Raw genomic sequence first — 21,422 nt, 5'->3', positions numbered from 1 at the left:
TCTCTCTGTCTGTCTGTCTGTCCAGCGCTTAGTTCTCCGTCATGAAATAACTTCTATGCAACTCAGCGGGGTGGGGGCCTCTTAAGGCAACTCCTCCTCTCTCCCCCCCCCCCAGGAGAACGAAAGCTGAGATTCAACAAACACCATATCAGGGTCCGTTTTATATACCCGCGCAGGCGGGCGGCTCGTGTTTGTGTGCTTGCAACCCAATCCTCGGAGCTTGCTCTAGGGCTCCCCTTCAGTGGAAGTCGAGGAAGTGTGGAAGTCTCCTCCCCTTTGCCGCCGGTTCAGATTGGGGACCCCGGTTCATCCACTGCGAAACAGCCGCTTGGCTCTCGACACTAGAATCGTTGGCTTCCATTTTGCTTTTCTCTCCATTGGCGAGTTTCCCGCCGACAGAAAATAGATGGGAGGAGATACAAACAGCCCCGGGAAACAGAGGATGCTTCGGGTCCTTTTGACCACTGTTGCTGCTGCTAAACTCACTTTCGGGCCCTGACTCGTTGAGGGCCAGGTTCGCCGTTAACACTCCCTAGTTTTTGTAACTACACAAGTAGGTAATAACGCTACTTAAGATTTCTGGAGGCTTTAGAGCAGAATTCTCCATCCTTGGGAAGGTTTTAAGGCTTGTGGGCTTCCAACTCCCAGGATTTCTTGGCTGAGGAATTCTGGGAGTTGAAGTCCAAAAGTCGCCGAAAGTTGGAGCATCCAAATCTCACACCAGAAAAGCTGAACAATGAAATAGTTTTTTTCCCTTTTTTTTGAGCACCTTTTTATTTATACTGATTTATCCTATGCTGAAATAGCTTTTTCTTTTTTGTTTAATCAGATGATGAACTTAACTGTGTGCAGTGTGTGTGAGCGTAAGCCGGTAACCCCTCAGAGGCACTGTTTTTGTATATAAAGACGATTTTTATTTCCGAGTTCTTTTTCCCCTTCCTCTTCGACCAGACCCTTAATGCTAGCTGACGCAAACTGAGATATAAGAGGTGAAGCCATCGCCCCCATCCCCCAGCATTCACAATTTCTCCCCCCCCCCTTAAACTGTATACATGAGTATCTTTCTTGTTTAATAATAACGAGGGGGGGAAAAACAAAACCTTACAATATTACTGTAACTCCATTGATAATAAAAAAAAACACAAAAAAGTGTGGACCTTGTGGTAGAATAGTTGCCGTGTGTAGCATTTTGGATTGATCTATAAACTTAGTAAAACGGTATCGTTACCTCTGGTGGTTTTTATTTCACACGCACAGCCTTCCCTCCCCCGAGAAAACGGTAGGAGGCCGCCTTCCCTTGAGTTAAGAGGAAGGATCTGCGTTCACGGGGGTGAAGCCAGCAGCTCTCCGGATGTTGGGGACCACGCTCCCCGTTGCAGGTACCAGGGGTCAAATCTACATGCAGAGATGGTGCCTGTGTGCTTGGCTCTTCCACAAGACCCCACCAGCACGCCCATCGCAGGTTAGTTAACTTTATTGTCATTGCACCTCGTACAAAATTAAATGTGTACATTATAACTATAAAAATAAAACACAAAACACACATCCTTCGCATTCTACACAATTGAATTGAAAACCCCTGAGATTGCATTCATATTGCACTAGACCGTAGAATTCAATATAGTTACTGGCCTGGGATAGAAGCTGTTTTTCAGCCTATTTGTCCGTGTTTTTATTAGTTTAGTTTAGTTTTATTGTCACTGCACATCGTAAAATGAAATTAAATGCCGTCTTCAGTGTACATTATAACTATAAAAATGAAATACAAATGCACATCCTTCGCATTCTATACAATTGAAATTGAAAACCCCTGATATTGCATTCATATTGCCCTATACGGTAGAATTCAACATAGTTACTGGCCTGGGATAGAAGCTGTTTTTCAGCCTATTTGTTCTGGTTTTTATTATCCTGTACCGGCTGCCAGATGGTAATAGTTCAAAAAAAGAAAGGGTGCCCAGGATGAGATGGATCTTTAAGGATGTTTTGAACTTTCTTAAGGCAGCGGGAGCTCTAAAGCTCTTCCAAAGAGGGGAGAGGGCAACCCATGATCCTCTGGGCAATGACGTTGACCCTCTGGAGCGCATCCTATCTGTCCCTGTGCAATTGGCAAACCAGACACAGGTGCAGTAAGTTAAAATACTCTCTCTGGTGCAGAGGTCGAAGGTCACCAGCAGTTTTCCATCCAGTTGTTGTTTCCCGAGAAGTCTCAGGTCATATAATCTCTGCTGGGCCCTTTTGACCAGGGCTGCAATGTGAGTATCCCCGGATCAGGTTCTCTCTTAAAACTGTCCACTTGCCCCACTCGGTCTCCATTGCTAAACAAGGGCTGGGTGTCTGATCTATTCCTTCTGTAGTCCGCTATAAACGCTCCTTGGTCTTATTGGGATTAAGGACCACGTTATGTTGTCCACACCATGAAAGCAGCCGATCCACCTCATCTCAATAGGCAGACTCATTATCCCCCCCCCCTCCGAAAGAAGTCCCACCACTGTTGTATCATCTGCAAATTTAATAATAGTATTACTGACGTGAATGGAAATGCAGTCGGGGCAAACTGGGTGAGAACACTCGTCAGTTGGCCAGGCACCCCACTGCCTTTAGCCGAGGGGGCCCAGCACATGCCTCAAGTGGCTGTTAAAACTTGACATAGTTCTTTCTTTTTTGGAGGGGGGGGAGTACAGGTGATCCAGGAATAGCTGGGAGAACAAGACCTTTGCCAGAGTAGCAAAGGGGCAGGGAGCTGGGTCTCCTGCTTGAGCAGGGGGCTGGACTAGAAGACCTCCAAGGTCCCTGTTGTGGCCCGCCAGCGGAGCTGGTAGCAGACTCAGAGAGTGAGGAGGCTGGGGAGGAACCTCAGCCAGTCCTGGAGTCTGTGGGAGGCTCTGATGAGGGCTCTTTGTCAGAGGCATAGAGGGGGCCAGGGCCATCCGACAGTGATCAGCTGCCGTCAGAGATCAGTGGGGCAGAAGAACAGCTGGAGCCTGTTCCCAATTGTGCGCATGCACAGAGTGGCCTGGAGAAGGGAACATTTAAGGAACAAGTGCCAACTCGGGAGTAAAGGCACAGGTGGACGGTGAATGGCCCCTCCCATAGGGAATAAAGAGGAGCCAAAGAGGAGTGGGCTTTTGCAGGAAACCATTCATTCGTTCTGTTCAATAAATTCAGGAGTGTGAAGATCTGTCCGTGAATCTCGGGAGACTCTGTGCTCAGCCTTTCCCTGCACAGCTCCTCATTTGGAAAAATATTTACATGGCAGCTTTCCAAGATAGATAAGGTTGGTGGTCATAAATACTCCTTTGAAAGACTCTTTGCCAGGCCTTGGCTGAATGTGAATGAGAGGAATTTGCATTTGTTTAACAAAAGGGGTTTTGCCAGGACCAGAAATCTCCTTTGTGCTTTTTGGGGAAGCCTAGCTCAGAACAGTTTCTCACGGAGTCCCAAGCCCTTCCTTTGCCTGGCATTCAGCCGGGGTGGGGTGGGGGTGGGGATTCCAAAGACAGGATATTAGCAAACCAAACATGCAAGAGAAATCAACAACACTGATTTGATTAACAAAACTGCATTAACAGCACTTCTTTTTAATACCTTTTTAATAAAGGTAAAGGTTCCCCTCACACATATGTGCTAGTCGTTCCCGACTCTAGGGGGCGGTGCTCATCTCAATTTCAAAGCCGGAGAGCCAACGCTGTCCGAAGACGTCTCCGTGGTCATGTGGCCAGCATGACTCAACACCGAAGGCGCTCGGAACACTGTTCTCTTCCCACCAAAGGTGGTTCCTGTTTTTCTACTTGCACTTTTACGTGCTTTAGAACTGCTCGGTTGGCAAAAGCTGGGAGAAGTAATGGGAGCTCACTCCATTACACAGGGCTCAGGATTTGAACCGCCCAACTGCCAAACTTTTCGATCGATAAGCTGAGTCTTAAGCCTCCGAGCCACCGCGTCCCCTTTAATAGCATACAGATGCTTAATACAACACGATGGTTACTACTCCTCTTACACGTTTCTGCCTGCTGGGGCCATCAATCATGGGAAAATTGTCAGCACTCTGGAATTCACTGGGAAAAAGTGGGATTCTAGCGTAACCGCACCAGATGCAAGAAACAGCTGTCAAAAATCAGCTCCGGGTTTTAAGCCTAGTACGGAGGATTTCAAGGCAGGTTAAGTTTTCCACCACCCCCACCCCCAAACCACAACGGGAGGGTCATGCAACACTCTGACCTCACAGCCCCCTCCTCCCTAAAACAGGACCGAGGGGGTATGGAATTTTCAGGGATCCTGGTGCAAACCTGCTCTCAAGTGGAAATGCATCGTAATTTCACTGTCTCCCCTAACCCTCCCACTCTAAATTCACCAGGCGTTTCCTCTTTCTGCATGGAGCTTCCGTAACTTCAGAATGAGGGAAGGGTTCTTTTTCCATAGGCCCCAGCTCCTCTATTCTATTGTGGTGGTGGTGGTCTTAAAAACACACTCTTCCACCAGCCTTCTGCACAATTTCTATACAATCCCTTTGCAGCTTATCTACTTACCCAGGAAAGGTGCAAATTGCCAGGTATTTAGAATAGAATAATAGCATTGGGAGGGACCTTGGAGGTCTTCTAGTCCAACCCCCGCCCCCCGCCGCCTAGGCAGGAAACCCTACACCACTTCAGACAAATGGATATCCAGCATATTCTTACAAACCTCCAGTGTTGGAGCATTCACAACTTCTGGAGGCAATAATTGATTAATTGTTCTGCCAGGAAATTTCTCCTTAGTTCTATGTCGCTTCTCTCAATTAGATTCCATCCATTGTTTCTCGTCTTGCATTCAGATGCTCTGGAGAATAGCTTGACTCCCTCTTCTTTGGGACAGCACCTGAGATATTGGAAGACTGCCATCATGTCTCCCCTAGTCCTTCTTCCCATTTAACTAGACATACCCAGTTCCGTCATCCGTTCTTCATGTGTTTTATCCTCCAGTCCCCTAATCATCTTTGTTGCTCTTCTCTGCACTCTTTCCAGAATCTCCACATCTTTTTTACATCGTGGCAACCAAAACTGGATGCAGTATTCCAAGTGTGGCATTATAAAGTGGTATCAACCTTTCACGTGATCTTGATTCCGTCCCTCTGCTGATGCAGCCTAGAACTGTGTTGGCTTTTTTGGCAGCTGCTGCACACGGCTGGCTCCTATTTAAATGGTTTTCCATTTGAAACAAATTTGTTTTTTTGAGATTGGCCACGCTGTTGTTCTCACTTGCCCCCCTGCCCCCCAACAAGAATGGCAAGCCCCCTGCCTCATTCCTCTTTTTATTTTCCAACTCGGGACTCTGAAAAGCAAAAACATATTTCTCCCCTCTTTGTTGTTTTATAGAGGGAGGGGGAAGGGAAGCAGGGCAGCGGGAAACGGCAGCCTTCCCCCCCCCTCACTTTCCCAGTAACTGAGAAAGGAAAATGGGCTTTTGAGCATAACGTGTTGGAGGAAATAAAAGACATTTTGACGAGTCTCACATCTGGGCCACTTTTCAAGCAAAGCATTTGAGCCAAGATTGCAGCATGGCTCTTTTGGGGGGAAAAGATGCTCCAGGAATGGATGGATGCGGGGAAGACATTTTTTTGGGAAACGAAGCAGCCTTCTTCATTTCCTCCTAAACCAGGGGTGTCCAACCTTGCCAACTTTAAGAGGCAAATTTAACCAATTCCTGGAGCTGAAGTCCACAAGTTTTAAAATTAGACACAGCTAAGTTTTAACTAATATGGGGGAAATGTTATGATATACAATATAGTTAAATAAAGGATAATGATAATAAATTATATACATGGAGGATTAGAAAATTTTGGTATTAAATATTATGGATGTTTAGCTAGGACAGGATATGAGGATTTAATGTTAATGGAGGATTTTATAAATAAGTAAATGAAATGCCAGTATGTGGTTATGTATTAAATCTTGGTATATTTTATGATGGACGTTTAAATAATCATAGTCAAATAAAAGTGGAGGTATGATGGTGGTAATATAATAAATACCCGAGTTAAGAAATTAGAATTAATATGAATTATATTTGATGACGGTGGAAGAGATGCACAAAAGCCTTTTGTAACCAACTGATACACTTTCTACAGTATGTAAAGAAGGAGGATTTGTATGTTTGTTTTCAAAATAATTTTTTTTTTAAAAAAAGAACAAGCTTCACCCTCTGTAGGCCACGAAAAAAGAAAGCATCTCCCTAGCTGGAGTCCTTCAATAAGTTCATTCTTTATTCTTTATAGCAGATAACTCAGCATTGCCTGGGTATTTATTTATCCCAATCCGTACATTTGTCCTCAAAAATAATCCCAAACCAAACGTAATTTCTAATATTGGATTTCCCCCCTCACCAGAGGCAGCTGTGAAGCCGTTACCATGGCAACTTCACTGTGCTGTATGGTAGAAACGATTTTGCGACAGTATGCTAGAAGCCATTTTAAGGCACAACAGGCTGCATCTTAACAGAACACACACCTACCTACCTACCTACCTAAAGGTGTTAGGGGTGTCTTACCCCCACAGTATTTGTTTCCAGATAGTATGTACCCTGGTTTGGTCGAAATTGCTTGAGGCATTCCAGAGGCTGGAGCATACACACATAGCCATTTAGGTAGGTAGGTAGGTAGGTAGGTAGGTAGGTAGGTAGGTAGATGATAGATAGATGGATGGATGGATGGATGGATGGATGATAGACAGGCCAAGTGTAATTGGACACAGAAGGATTTTGTCTTTAGTGCATAAGCTTTCAGTGTACATATAAGCAACAAGTGATAAATTGGGGGGGGGAACCATGTGGTTTTCCACAGCAAGTGATGTTCTTTCTTCTCAGGCAGATGTGGACAGATGTTGCTTGCGGACATTACCAAAAGACAGTGTCCATGGGTCCATTTTTAGACCTCCTTAATGAACCATCCATCAACACACACACATACCCCGAATGACTAGAAACTCACACTTTTTTGTTCTGGATTCCAAGTTTTAAGCCTGAACCCCAATCTGACACCGGCTTCTCTCCGTGTTATTAAAAACTCTTTCCCCACAGCTCTTTCTCAACGGCTACCTGTCAATCAGCCCCGAGAAGGAATTGGTTTCAAATCAGCCCCGAGAAGGAATTGGTTCTATTTACAGCTGGATGTCCACCGATATTTTTTTTGAAAGCTTTAAGGTAGAGCTTTGAAAGAAAGGAAAAAGATCAGCCTGTCATAGTTGGGAGATCCATTTTTAATTGTTGATTGTGAAAACATGAAGGTCTCAGTTGGAAGCATGTAGGAATGGGTTGTCCTCTTCTGTTCTTCACGCTAACGTGTTGGTGTCAAACTGGACAGCAGGGACCACGGATGGCGTCACCAACCTCTTCTCCCTCCCACCTTCGCTTCCATTAGCCAAAGGCGGCACCTCAACTTGGACCAAGAAGTACCCTGTGTCCCCGAAAATAAGCCCTCCCTGGATAATAAGCCCAATCGGACTTTTGAGCGCATGTGCTAAAATAAGCCCTCCCAAAAAAATAAGCCCGCCCCGAAAATGTTGCAACACAGCAGCAGCCATGCGGTGACCACGCTCGCTGCCTCTTGGACCTCAAAAATAATAAGACCTCCCCGAAAATAAGGCCATCGGCTTATTTCGGGGGTCAAAATAAAATAAGACCCTGTCTTATTTTCGGGGAAACATGGTAGACGCTGGACCAACTCATGCAAACTTGACTCCCTGGTCCAAATCTCCAAAACCTTTTCTCTTGATGGCTGAGAATTCAGGTAGCTCGCCTACAGAAGCACCCAACTCTGGAAAAACCAGTCCTGGATGCTACTCAGACAACTTAGTCCTATCCTAACTCAAGAAGACATTCCCACCACTAACTTCTGCATTTTAAATCACATAAAGAACATCCCTGCCCCGATATCCCTGTTAAGACTTGCTAATAAAACAGTTGGAAAGTCAAGATACAACTCCCTTTGGTCTTTTATCCCAATAAATAAATATATTCTCCTCCCCACCCACCCCCACAGAAAAGAAAATCTGAGAAAGCCTTTGCAGAATGAAGCATGTCCCCGTAAATATTTACATCACATTTCATTGAGAAGGACACAGAGGGGAAAAAACAAAAACTGGCATTAAGTATGAAGAAGAGGTTGCAAGATAGCAAAAATGCAGGAACAGAAAGAGATCTCTAGTGCTTAGCTGCTCACCCTTTCCATTCTCCGTGACTTCTACCTTCTGGCTTATTTTACACACAAATGTCTCCAGGGGCATGGAAAACACAATTGCTTCAAAAACAATCACGGGTAGAAGTTTACCCGACTTTTGGTAGTGAAGGCACAATCCAGGGGCACCGTCTCCCACAGAGTCAACAAAAGGAGCCCATCACAAGGACTTCCACCTTCTTGATTCGCCCTCCCTACCTTCTTGCTACAACCCTCCTGGTTCCCCAAGCCCACCGCCCTTTTGCAAAGTCGGTACGAGCTCCGGGTTGTCTCGTCTTTCTGGCAAAATCCTCACCTCACCTTTTCTCGGACAATTGGGGCTTCCTAAGTCCATCTCCCGGGTGGACGTCATCGAATGATGATCGCTCAAAATAGCCCATCTCACGGAGATTTGCTCCTTCGGGCAATTCAAGTCACAGAAGGCGCTCTGTTCAAGCTAGTTTCCACCAGCCAGGAATGTTGAGGTTATTGCGGATCCTCTCCAAAACATCCCATGTGCCTCCGAAACATCCACTTGTGTCCTTCTGAGCTCATAGGGGCATTTAGCTAGCTCAAGGGTTAAACACTCAAAAGAGCCACAAAGGTCCTAAACAGAAGCCCCCCCTTCAATTCCGGAGCTGACTAGCAGTCTGGTTCCCCCACCATAGAGTCTCCTAGTGTGGCATCCTTTTTCCTCTGCCTGTCCTAACTGAAAGCCCTATCAATTATGGAGCCGACCAGCGACAGGGAGCGGCAGCAGAGGGATGAAAGAGCCACATGCAGCTCCAGAGCGGTGGGTTGCTGACCCCTGAGCTAGCTAGATTCAACAGGATGGGAGGCTTACTGCTGAACCAAGACCTGATCCATAGTGTAAAGCATAAAAAGGAGGCCGACGGAAGACGCCCCTCTATCATACAACTATTGCTGTGGTTTTCAAGAGCCAGGATTGGGGGGAGGGTGGGGGGCAGGGGGAGGTGGCCTATTGCTTTTGGGGTGCTGGAGGAAGTCCGAGGATTTTAAAATATTCGATACAAACTGCCCCTTCCCTCCCTCCGAGTGAGTCTCCGTTAGCTCTTGCTTTGAAAATTCACGGGTGGGAAAAAGCACCTTTGGAGCTGGGCAGTCTCACTTTGCTTTTAGAAGTCAGAGAAGAATTCCTGAGGCCCCAAGTGAATTATAAAAGGCGTCACGTCAAGTGGTTGGCAGTAAGGACTGTCAATGAAACAGCCACCTACAGCACAGGAAAGAGCAGAGGCAAGAAAAGGGAGGGGGGGAGAAGAAAAAAGGAAGGTTAATTTTATTTTTAAAAAACAGGGCAGCACTCCTTCAATTTCTCTGCTCTTTCCAGCTGTGGGTGGAGTTTCCATTGCAACAGGGTGCGTGGGAAATGTAGTTCTAAGGTAATCGTAAGGGTAAAGGTCCCCCTCGCACATCTGTGCTAGCTGTTCTCGACTCTAGGGGGCGGTGCTCATCTCCATTTCAGAGTCAGCGCTGTCTGAAGACGTCTCCGTGGTCATGTGGCCGGCATGACTCAACGCCAAAAGCGCACGGAACGCTGTTCCCTTCCCACCAAAAGTGGTTCCTATTTTGCTACTTGCATTTTTTAACCTGCTTTCGAACTGCTAGGTTGGCAGAAGCTGGGACAAGTCATGGGAGCTCACTCTGTTATGCGGCGCTAGGGATTTGAACAGCTGAACTGCCGACCTTTCTGATCGACAAGCTCAACATGTTATCCACTGAGCCTAATGTAGGTCTAGCCACTTCCAAAATGCCCTCGCCATCTTCTTATCTTTCTAGGCAAATATTGTTCTGGATCTCAAATACCGCACACACACAAACACACACAAACCACAACTAAGGTAACTGAGGAATGGGGTCCCCCCCAGTAAAGCAGAGAAATGTAAAATATGCAGCAACAGGGCAAAAAAGTTACGACGTGGTTAGTAAACTCCCAACATGATCAAATAAATAAATATAAATAAAAATAAAAAAAAATGGAGAGGAGGGACGGGGAAAAATGACTTCATATCAATTATTGGAAATGACGGCCATTGTGTTGGAAAAAGCAGAGCGCTCGAGACAGGCCCTGGCTGCTCAGGAGAGGACCACTCTAGGAAGCAACTTCTCCAGAACTTTATGCTTTTATAAAAGATGGGCAGGAAGAATTTGGTGGCCTTTGCAGAACGGCCAACCCCTCCGGGAATCGATCCGGCCGCCAATTGCAGGGAACGAATTGATCTGGGGGATCCTCTTGATCGATCGCCATGCTTTTTTTTCCAAGCCCCACGATGGCGCCTTTTTCATCCATAGGCCAGCAGGCAGTCCGTGTTTTAACCAAAGCTGTTTCTCCCGTGGAAAAGACGACACCCCGAGGAGGGTTTAGGGCCTCTACCCACCCCCGTCTTCCACCGCCCCCTTCGGAAGGAAGAAACAAGAGGTTTTCCCAGGTTGGATTAAAGCATCACCACCCCGAACGGCAAGCGAGAAGGAACTACACCACCAAGAAGGACGAGGACAATAAATGGAGGAGCACATTCCAAAAAAGCACAGCCATCAACGGCAGCCTGGGCTGCGTCTTCCTTTCTCTCCTTTCCAAAACCAGCTGTGGTTCTTTGCTTTCGGCTCTGAGGTTCTCCATCGTCAAGGGAGATCGACTCGCGCCGCGAACGGACCGTTCCTCTCCATCCATCCATCCCCCCCAGCGCTCCCCGTTTTCCCACCAACCTACCCAGCCCAGAAAGTCTTGTCCACCGCATCCTCGGAGGGTCAACGTGCTTTGAAAGGGGAGAACCACAGGTGGGGCAACTTTTGAAAAGAGCAACAGGTTGCTTGCGTTGAGCGGGGAGGTGATGCCTTAATAAACCAACTGTCCTTTCCTCGTTCACGGCTCCTAATTTCGGGAGGGCTCCCCTCGGCACAGCCCTGGGAAGGAGGTAAAAGATGTGCCTGCCGGGGTGCCCCGCCGCGTGAACAGCAAGCATTTTTTGGGGGTACAGAAATTGAAGGAGGAGGCACGATACCGGCCTATGGCTGAAACACTGAACTATTCACAGCAGTGCTGTACAACACCAGACAATTAAAATAGCGAGTTTTTTTCATGGGGGCTGTTGCTGCTTCAGATTCTGAGAATTGAGCAAGGCTGCCGAGAAGAGGAATGATCATAATTTCTCATTTTAAGCCCTGGCGGATGGGGAGAAACGCATCGACGGGCTATTCAAAAGAGGCCACAAGAACCATTCTGATTTACTGGAGGTGGGTTTCTTTTAACAGCTTTGGAACAAAAAGATCTAATTTCCTTTTGAATCCCTGCGTTACATGATGATATCCGCTAATGGCCTGGAGGCGCCTTTGATCTCTGCAACCGATTTCCCTGAATATTCTGGCTGGCTTAGCGCAAAGCAGCTTTCAAAAATTTGGGAACAAATGAACCCTTGACAAATTCCAAGCCCCTTTTTTGGTTCCAAATCAAAAGAAATCGGAACGGAAGGGGGGGAGGGCAACCCTGCTGCTTGGGAGAATCCAACCTAAAAACTCCCGATTCCCAAGGACTTAGGAGAAAGCCACAGGTACGGATGGCCAGGTGGAGAAGACAGGTAGGCAGTCCTACTTACAGCAGTAACACTTAAGACTTATATACTGCTTCATAGTGCTTTTGTAGCCCTCTCTAAGCGGTTTACACAGTCAGACTATCCACAATCTGGGTCCTCATTTTACCCACTTCGGAAGGATGGAAGGCTGAGTCAAACCTGGTGAGATTCGAACTGCCAAATTGCAGGCAGCCAGCAGTCAGCAGAAGTAGCCTGCAGTACCGCCCTCTAACCAGGGGTGGTATATTCACTTACTTTCCCTACCGGTTGGCAAATGTGATGTGCTTTGATTGTGGTTTGCACGCAAGTGTGCAGCTTGAAAACATGCCTAAATAGGATGGCATTAGAGCTGGGGTGAGCCCACCAGCAATTTCAATTTTCACAAACCGATTCGTGTGAACCGTTCCGAACCGACTGAATACCACCTCTGACTCGAACTCCTTGTGCCATGGTGGCTCCTATCCCAGATATGTGCAAAGAAAGCCATGGAGGATCATTCTTGATTTGGAGGCAGGTGTCCCTAGGAGAGGCCTCCGCAAAGCCCTTATTGCCCTGCTAACTTTAAGACAAACTTCCATGATTATAAAACTAGCCCTCTAGCTTCCTTTCGTTTCTTGAGTAGTAATTTATTGGCATGTCAGTTTCTTTTAAAAAAAATAAATCCTGAGCCAAAAACGCAACTGCATCCCATAATCCTAAAATTATAAAGTTTGGTCCCAAGGGGTTGGTATTAGGAAACAGGCAAAAAAAAAAAAAAACTTCTCTATTACAACAAAAACTGGTTTTATTTTGTGATCAGTTTTTTTTTATAGTCTATACATCCTTCACAAGTTTTAAGGTTTTACATAATTCGGAATTCCGTTCAGTTAAAAACAAAGCATCTAAAGTTTCTTCCCTATCACAGAAGGTTGAGATATGTATGTATGTATATATATATATATATATTTGGAGGTGAAGGGGAAGAAAAAAAATGAGGTAACCATTTTCACAGACCATAGTTTCATGTATGTTGGTTTTTTTTTTCCTTCTTCAAGTTTTTAAGAGAGAACTAAGTTTGCATTTCGTTAAAATAAAATAAAAATTTTAAAAAAAGTTGGAAAAAGATGGATTTTTTTTTTTTTTACAAATGCTTTTTGCTCAAGTGTGTTTGTGTTTCCAAGAAAACCAGGATTAAAAGGTAGGTAGGCTAGCTGTGTGTCCTGTTATCTCATTTCCTTCTAACATCCTGTCTTGGGTTTATGGAAGCCGGTCAAGAGAGGGTTGGAGTCAGCCGAAGGCTAAAAGAACGAATAATGGGGCATTGGAAAAGTTGGGAATTTCATAACTGGCAACAGGAGCATTCTCTTGGGTAGACCTACGGAAGGAAGAAACCGGAAAAAAACTTGGATAAATCTAAGTATCCGAAAAAGGTAAGCTAGAAGGAGAAGAAGAAGGAGGAAAGGAAATGGATTTGGACTCCTAATTCATCTGAACATCAAAAGACAGATGTGTCTGCGTGGGTCAAAGTGAGTCCCCTCCGCCAGCATTCCCAAAAACCAAAGAGGCCCATTCCTTCCCAACGGACTTTTCGTCGGGAAAGGGATCTACAGGGCTACTAATTTCAAGAACTCGGCACGTCCCACCAAGTTTGTGTTGCGGTCTGCTGGCGGCCTGCAGACTGGCAGTGGATTCGGACACTGAGGAGGTTGGGGAGGAACCTGGGCCAGTCCTGGAGCCTGGGGAAGGCTCTGACGAGGGCTCTGTGTCAGAGGCAGAGAGGGGGCCAGAGCCGTATGCCAGTTATCAGTTGCCTTCAGAGTCAGACATCAGTGAGGCAGAAGAACAGTGGGAGCCTGTTCCAACTGTGCGCATGCGCAGAGCTTCCAGAAGGGAAGAACAATTAAGACAAAAAAAGGGCGACTTGGGAGTAAGGCTTGGAGATTGGCCCCTCCCACAAGACATAAAAGAGGAGCAAACAGAGGTGAGCCTTTGCAGGAAGCGACTTTGTTCATTCTGGTTGGTTCAAACTCGGAGAAGCTCCGTTTGATTCTGTGCTCCATTTGGCCTTGCAGAACTAGTTGGCAATTAGGTCTCTGGCAGCGTTTCAAGGGAGATAAAGGTGGGCGCTTATCAGCATTACCCTGAAAGACTTTGGCAGACTTCTGTTGGACTTTTCACAGACTCTTTGTGAATCATTACGGGCAGTGAATGAATATAATTCACAGCCGTTTAAATAAACAGAGTTTTTGGCATTAAGCATGTGATTTTTTTACTGTCTCAGGAAGCTTAGGTCAGGACAGGCTTATCCTGTGCTGTGGACAAGCAAACCCATACGCCACAGCCCGACGTCCAACCCAGCGTGGCCAATAGTTTCCTAGAGAATGTGGAGGGCAGGGTATTTTGAAGGTCTTTCTTTGCCTAGATTTTTTTGTTTGTTTGTTTAAAATTCTTGTGGCCTCGCGAGAATCTTTGGGAGATGCTCGGCTTTGGTTTTAAGTACCAAAACGAGAAGGTTTGCTTCCCTATCGGATGATCTCTCTGAATTGTTTCACCGCCCCCGCTAGCGTGTCCGGGTTTTTTTTAGAAATCAGAAAGCAGCAACAGCAGTTTTTGTTTTTTTTCAAAAGGAGCAACATGGTCAAGAGTGAATTATTATCATCATTTTTTTTCCGACATGCAAACAGCTTCACGCAGGCAGAGAAGAGAGAAGAGGGGAGGGAGGGCTTTGGCAAAATCAGGAGCAGCCCTGCGGCCTCAAAATTCAGCACCACAACCAAGCAACCAACCAACCAAAGGACAGAAACAAAACCAACGAAGGGACCTGTGAGAAATGTTTATGCAGAAAAGGAGGGCAGCTTTTCTCTGCATAAGCCTGTTGGAGTCAGCCATGGACCGCTTGAGTTAGTAGGGGCGGGGAAGCAGGAGAGAGAAACAGTTGCATGTCAACCTCCCACCCCCCCAAAGTTGGGCTTCTGGCCGTTTTGAGGTTTTTTTCCCCCTGATCTTGCACAAGTTGGGGATACCCCAAACTCCTGAGGCTTGAAGGCATAGCTGGAGGGACAGCGCTGTCCGGAGACGTCTCCGTGGTCATGTGGCCAGCGTGACTCAACGCCAAAAGGTGCACCAAATGCTGTTACCTTCCCACCAAAGGTGGTTCCTATTTTTTCTACTTGCATTTTTTTACATGCTTTTGAACTGCTAGGTTGGCAGAAGCTGGGACAAGTCGCGGGAGCTCCCTCCATTACGCGGCCCTGGGGATTCGAACCGCCGACCTTTCTGATCGTCAAGCTCAGCATCGTAAGCCACTGAGCCACCACGTCCCCCATGTACATACTGTACATTGGGCACTGTACACTCCCATTATTTTCTCAAATACCACCAGCTTGTTCGCAAGGCAGAATAAATGGCTGGTCGAGGAAAAATTCTCAACAGCCAGTGAAGTCCTTGGAGTTAAACTTTCTCCCAAGTCCATACCTCCACTGGCTCAATATATTTTAGCAATAGCAATAGGACGTAGACAAGGGATGTCAAACTGGATTTCTTCGCGGACTGGATCCGCATTGGGGTTGTCCTCCGTGAGCCAGTGGGGGAGAGACGGGACGATGCCTCCTGCAGCACTCTTCTGGCCAAAACAGTGCTCGGTGCTGCAAGAGACTGTCCAGGCTGAAAACAGGCCGCCGGGAGGGGGGGGCTGCACGTGGCCCCCTGTGGCCCATTTGGCTGGCAGAATGCTACAGGAAACCATTTAGGCCAAAAACGGGGCATGGGGGGGGGCACTCACACATCCCCCATGCCCCATTTTTGCTAGCAGAGGCACTGCGGGCCACTCCTTTGCTATTCCCTAAGCCAGCCCAGAGGGTCAGATCAAAGCACTCCGTGGGCTGAATCCAGCCCGTGGGCCAGATTGAGTTTGACACCCCTGATTTAGGCCTTTTACATACAGTGCTTTCCATCCCTCTCTAAACTGTTTATATAGAGTCAGCCTCTTGCCCCCCCCCCCCAAACAATCTGGGTCCTCATTTTACTGCCTCGGAAGGACGGAAGGACGAGTCAACCGTGACTCAACTGCCTGCCCCCTAAAAAAATCCATCCTTCCTCTCCAAACACGGGTTTTTTTTTGCAGTGTTTATTTCTTCCTGTGGGAAATTGCCAAGATTAGAGCCATATCCAACCCAGGATAACTGGGCAATGTGACCAGTTTGCTATAGAATTTGGAGTTTAAGGTTTGCGGGGGGCAAAGCAGCCTCTCCCTGCACTAATGAACTCCCTGTTGTGGTCCGCCAGCAGCCTGCAGATCTAGCAGCAGAGTCGGACAGTGAGGAGGTTGGGGAGGAAGATGGGCCAGTCCTGGAGTCTGGGGAAGGCTCGGACGAGGACTCTGCATCAGAGGCAGAAGAACAGTGTGAGCCTGTTCCCAGTGTGCGCATGCACAGAGCTGCCAGAAGGCAAGAATAGTTGAAGACAAAAGGGGCGATTTGGGAGTAAGGCTTGGAGATGATTGGCCCCTCCCGTAAGACATAAAAGAGGAGCAAATGGACATTAGCCTTTGTGCATGAAGCAATTAGTTCGTCTAGTCGGTTGAAGCTCTGAGAAGCTCTGTTTGACTCTGTGCTGCCTTTGGCGCTTGCGAAACTAATGGGCAATTAGGTCTCTGGCAGCGTTTCAAGGGAGATAAAGGTGGGTCTTTATCAACATTCCCCTGAAAGACAGTGGCAACTCGAGCAGACACCTGTCGGACTCTTCACAGACTGTGAATCATTACCGGCTGTAAATGACCATAATTCACAGCCGTCTAAATAAAAGAGGGGTTTGGGGACTAAGATTGTGATTTATGCTTTCTCAGGAACTCTAAGTCAGAACACTTCCTTTCCAAGAAGAGGGAGATTCGGAGCGCCGCCTCCACAAGTATCCGGCAACGCCGTTGTGCTTCCGTGCATCAATCTGACACAACCCTCTGCAAAAGTCAGACTGGAAGTGGGCCAGGAAATCATGAGGAGACATAACGGGAAGCTCCCGGTCTCCCACGGAGCCACCAAGGCATCCAGCCACCTAATGCAAGGCAGAGGGCAGTGGCCATGGCTGACTCCAAAGGCGTTTCTCCTCTTTGCTGCATAAAACTACATTCAAAGTCATCAAAGAGCCAATTCTTTTCTGTTTGTTTGTTTGTTGTTTTTTCCCCTCCCCGAATTATTCAAAGTCAGGATTTTTTTTAAAGAAATGAAGGGTTGCAGTCGAAGATGTGTTGAGGTTGGGGAGCGAAGCGTAGACCTTAGCACTATGATGGTGAACCTGTGTTGGAGGAGGGGAGGCAGGCAGAGCCCTCTGTTGCCAGCTGGTCTTCACGGGCACCAGAAAAAAGGCCTGAAAAAGGCACCCCCAAATGGCCAAAACCCGGCGTTTTTCAGGCCCCTTTCAGGGCGTTTTTCAGGTTGAAAAATATGGCCTGAAAATAGCTCGAAAAACGGCCCGAAAAGCAGCCAAAAAAAACAGGCTCATGCTGGAAACTAGGAGACAAGCTAGCTGGCATGCACATGCGCACTGCCCAACTGGTCTTCCAAGTTTCTGGTGCTCCGGCGGGCACACATGTGCATTCTGGTTCGGATACGGTGCCGAAAAGATTCACCATCCCTGCCTTAGCAGCACCTATTGGGAGCAAGATTTTTCCTTCCCCTGGCTTGGGGAAGGAAAAATGATGGAGAGGGGGGCAGGCCTCCTGGTCTGGATTTTCCAAGAATGGTGGAGTCAGGACAGTAGTCCTCGACTTACAACCGTTCGTTTGTTTAGTGACCCTTTCAAAGTGACGTCCCTGGAAACAGGTTTATGGCCATTTTTCATTCTTCGCGATTTCCCCCGTGCTCACCTGATCAACTTGGCAACTGGCTCATAGTTATGACAGTCGCAGGGTCACTTCTGGCAAGCCACAGGGGAAGCCAGATCCACCTCACGACAGCATTGCTGACTTGATTCCCTTAACAACGGTGGCAAGCCAAGGCCGTCCAAGGGGGCAGAATTCATTCGACAAATGTTTCACGCCGCGGGAGAAATTTGGGGGGGGGCTGAATCATGGTCGTAACTCTGAAGTGTAGGGGAGTTCTTAAGAGAATTCGGAGTTAGGAGAATTGGCTTCTACAAATTTAAACGTTGGTTGACTTGACTCTTCAAACAAGAGCAAAGCTAGTTAAGTGTCTTGTAGCGGAAAATCTGGGCCTCTGGGCCCCGCAGGATTAGGCCGAGCGGCAACTAACAGCCCCTCCCTCCTTCGGGTGTCCCTGCAGGCAATCTGGTGTCCCTGCAGGCAGGATGCTGAACAATTCCCATCTGCCCCAAGACAAATTAGGGGACGATGGAAAATGCAATGGAAGACCCAGCCATTGGGGGGGGGGGCACTAGAGGGCCAAAGGGCAGCCTACAGTATCTCGGGACCCGACCCCAAGAGGTGACCTTGCCATTTGCAAATCAGAAAAGAGGACCACAGAGGGAAGGCGGTAGAGAAGCCAAGCGTTATGGCCTGTCGGCCGCCAGCCCCCCTCCCACCGGGAGCCAAATCAGAGCAGGAGGCGGAGTGGGAGTCAGGATCAGCATCAGGACAACCTGAGAGCTCCGAGGGGGAAGAGGGAATGGAGGGGGGAGAGACAGAGAGGCGGAGCCTGGGCCATCCGTCAGCCCTCCGATGGAGAGTCAACAACCCCCAGATCTGGAGATGGCTGATGAGGAAGAGGAGGAACAGCTGAGTCCAGTGCCTGATGCGCGGATGCGCAGAAGGCAGAGGAGAGGAGAACAATGGAAATCTATGGGATGGTCCTCGGGACGGAAGAGCCACCACTGCTAGCAAAGCCCCACCCTAAGTCTGGGGATCAAAGGCAGGGAGTGGAGATGAATAGATGTGGCAGACAACTATTCATCTTCCAAACGGATGGACGTGTTAGCCTGAGAGAGAAACTTTTTTGCCGGGGCTGCTGGCGCTCCTAATGAAGGAATCTTTTGCGTTCACTTCAGAGGGATTGTCATGCTCGGTGAGCTGGATGACTCGGAGTGAGGAGGAAGATTTGGCCCTTTGAGCAGCTTTGAATGGAGCACAAGATGGCCGTTCAGGAAGGGGACGGTTCTCTCGGTTCTGGCGCGGGGGGGACGAGGGAGCAGGCAGTTAGGGCAAGCAGCTCTTTCGCGGACAGGCAGAAGCAAGCCAGGAGGAACAAGCCACAGCGAGAAGAGCAGCTTGGCTGATGGCCGTCCAGAGAGGACCCCCTTTTCCTCCCCCAGCCTCCCCCCCCAAAAAAAAATCTGGCCTGAGAATGGGGAGATACACGTAGACAAGGAAAAGACGTACCGTAAGCTGGCGCAGCGGCAGCTGCCGCGTTGTATCCGTATGGTGCCGCATACCCTACAAGGGAAGCAGACAAAAGAAACGGTGACAGGTCCTCGCGGGTGGGCACGGATGGCCAAAGGGGCATGGCAGAGATGCCCACCGGTCAGATTTTAAGACGCTAGCAGCATCCAAGCCCGCTTTCAACCAGCAAATGGGAGAATCTGGATTCTGCAATGTGCTCTACATGTGGCAGCCCTTGAAGAGCATTCGGAGACTTCAGCTTGTCCAGAATGCAGCCGCGCGAGCGATTGTGGGCGCACCTCGGTACACCCACGTTACACCTATCCTCCGCAAGCTGCACTGGCTGCCTATTGGTCTTCGGATACGCTTCAAGGCGCTAGTCGTCACTTATAAAGCCCTTCATGGTATTGGACCTGGGTACTTGAGAGACCGCCTGCTGCCAATTACCTCCAATAGACCGATTAGATCCCACAGATTAGGCCTCCTCCGAATTCCATCCACTGGCCAATGCCGACCACCCAGAGGGCCTTCTCTGTGGCTGCTCCGGCCCTCTGGAACGAGTTCCCCGTGGAGATTCGGACCCTCACCACCCTCCAGGCTTTCCACAAAGCCCTTAAAACCTGGCTGTTCCGACAGGCCTGGGGCTGATGAGTTCCTGTCCCCGCTCGAATGGTGTGCCTGTTGAGTTGTTTTTAAAATTGTGGTATTGTTTGTCTATGTCTTTTTTTCCATATTTGTATCCCCTATCCCCCCCCCCCCCCCTGACTTGGGTTGTGAGCCGCCCTGAGTCCCTTCTGGGAAAAGGGCGGCATAGAAATATAATAAATTCAATTCAATTCATTTAATAAATGTGTGTGTCAACTCTCAGTGTTGTCATGGGGACAGAATGGGGGGGGGGAGTGCATTCCACCCATACTGTCGGCTGGAGTCGGATCTCAGGTTTGGGAGGGGTGCATCTTATAGGGTAATGTGATTTATGACACAGACTGGCGGGAGGGAAGGAACCGGGGTAAAGTTCAAAGATAAATCAAACAAAGCAGAGGCTTGACTGCGAACAGATCTTGCCTAATGGAGCTCCTAATAAATGGCTGGTTTTGTATTGGAAATTTGATTCGATGCTTACGAATCAATGAGGGCATTTTTAGGAAATCGGACAGATTTCCACATTACCCTACAAGATGCAGCCCTCACAAACCAGCAGCAGTAACCCGACATGCGACTCCAGCCGAGAGCATGCGTGGAATGCACCTCCCCTCCCCCCACATTCTGGCCCCGTGACAACACTGAGAGTTGACAGTGTGATTCATTGACTGAACACCCTAATAAGGGTTGAAAAATCAGATCCAGTCACGTGACGACTCGCTGAAATGACCACACTGTTTAGCAACTGAAATCCCAGTCCTAATTGCCATCATAAGTCCAAGGACTAACCATAGTAGGTCTCAGTGAGATGTAGTATATAGCGGGAGCCTCCCAACTTGACAACTTTAAAGTTTGGGGGACATCAAACTCCCAGAAGTTAAGGGTTTCTTCCAGAATATCTGCTCTTTGCGATTATGGTGACTTGCAGGCAACCACCAACATGGGTGGATAAAAATGGATTATTATTATTTATTTAATAGTCAGCCATGGTAGGGCCTGTTGTCCCCCCTCTTACAACCACAGGATAACCCTGGCTGGTTCTACCTGGTGCCAGGTAACTGGTGGCTGCTGCCGCCCCGACAAATGCCCCCCGCATGGGAGACCCTCGTCCTCTTCCTCGCGCCGCCGCAGACATGGCTGTGTTTACGATCCCTCCTTTGGTCTGTGGAAGAGAGGCGGAGAAGAATGAAGACCAACTAAAGAAAGCATCCCAGCTGCTGCTGACTCCCTTCCTTTCGTTTTGTCATCTTCCAAGGGGGATTCGGGTCCTGGGGAGGGTCAGGATCTACTGAAAGAAGGACCAATCGGGCTGCAGATCAGAAGAACGAGATTCCTCAAGAGCAGAGAAAATAGCTATTTGGTGGCCAAGATGAGTGAAGTAAGGACCATGTTCTAGCTTCCTTCTGCACAACATCTGCAGATGGCTTTCACTTCCCCACAAAGTGGTCAGGAAGGGCCACAGTTTGTCCTCTCCGGCTCTGCTCAAACCCCTTCCTCAATCCCCTCCCCAGCTGGATCTACTTCCCCACTCCCTTCTTCATCATCTCCTTTTAACAACCCTATAATAATCCCTTGCAGGGTGGAGTTTGGGCAACCAATTGGAGCTGGGTGTTTACTGCCCTTCCTGTCACCAATGAGGAGTTATGTTCAGCAGATATAGTCAGTTTCCGGCACTGCTGCACACACGAAGGCCAGCTGA

General features: G+C 48.1%; 1 protein-coding gene across 5 annotated transcripts in view; it reads right to left on the bottom strand.

Annotated features, from left to right (window-relative positions):
* Positions 1-7,214: 7,214 nt before the first annotated feature.
* The window catches only part of STRBP (spermatid perinuclear RNA binding protein), a 94,976-nt gene continuing 80,768 nt past the window's right edge, over positions 7,215-21,422 (bottom strand). For 3 of the 5 annotated variants that reach the window (XM_087704575.1, XM_087704577.1, XM_087704576.1), the window contains exons 16-18: positions 20,768-20,885; positions 19,082-19,135; positions 7,215-9,419 (exon numbers count right to left, since the gene is read on the bottom strand). In XM_087704575.1, the coding sequence (XP_087560701.1) occupies positions 9,325-9,419; positions 19,082-19,135; positions 20,768-20,885 (267 nt within the window). In that variant the 3' untranslated portion in view covers positions 7,215-9,324. Of the gene's footprint in view, positions 9,420-12,534; positions 13,130-19,081; positions 19,136-20,767; positions 20,886-21,422 lie in introns of those variants that run through there. The other 2 variants (XM_087704578.1, XM_087704580.1) reach the window with 1 other exon arrangement.

This window comes from Thamnophis sirtalis, unplaced genomic scaffold (genome assembly GCF_051295495.1).
Source record: "Thamnophis sirtalis isolate CommonGarterSnake01/CBP01778 unplaced genomic scaffold, rThaSir2_p1.2 scaffold_2, whole genome shotgun sequence".
NCBI classification, from domain to species: Eukaryota; Metazoa; Chordata; class Lepidosauria; order Squamata; family Natricidae; genus Thamnophis; species Thamnophis sirtalis.
This window is presented reverse-complemented; position numbering and strand designations above follow the sequence as displayed.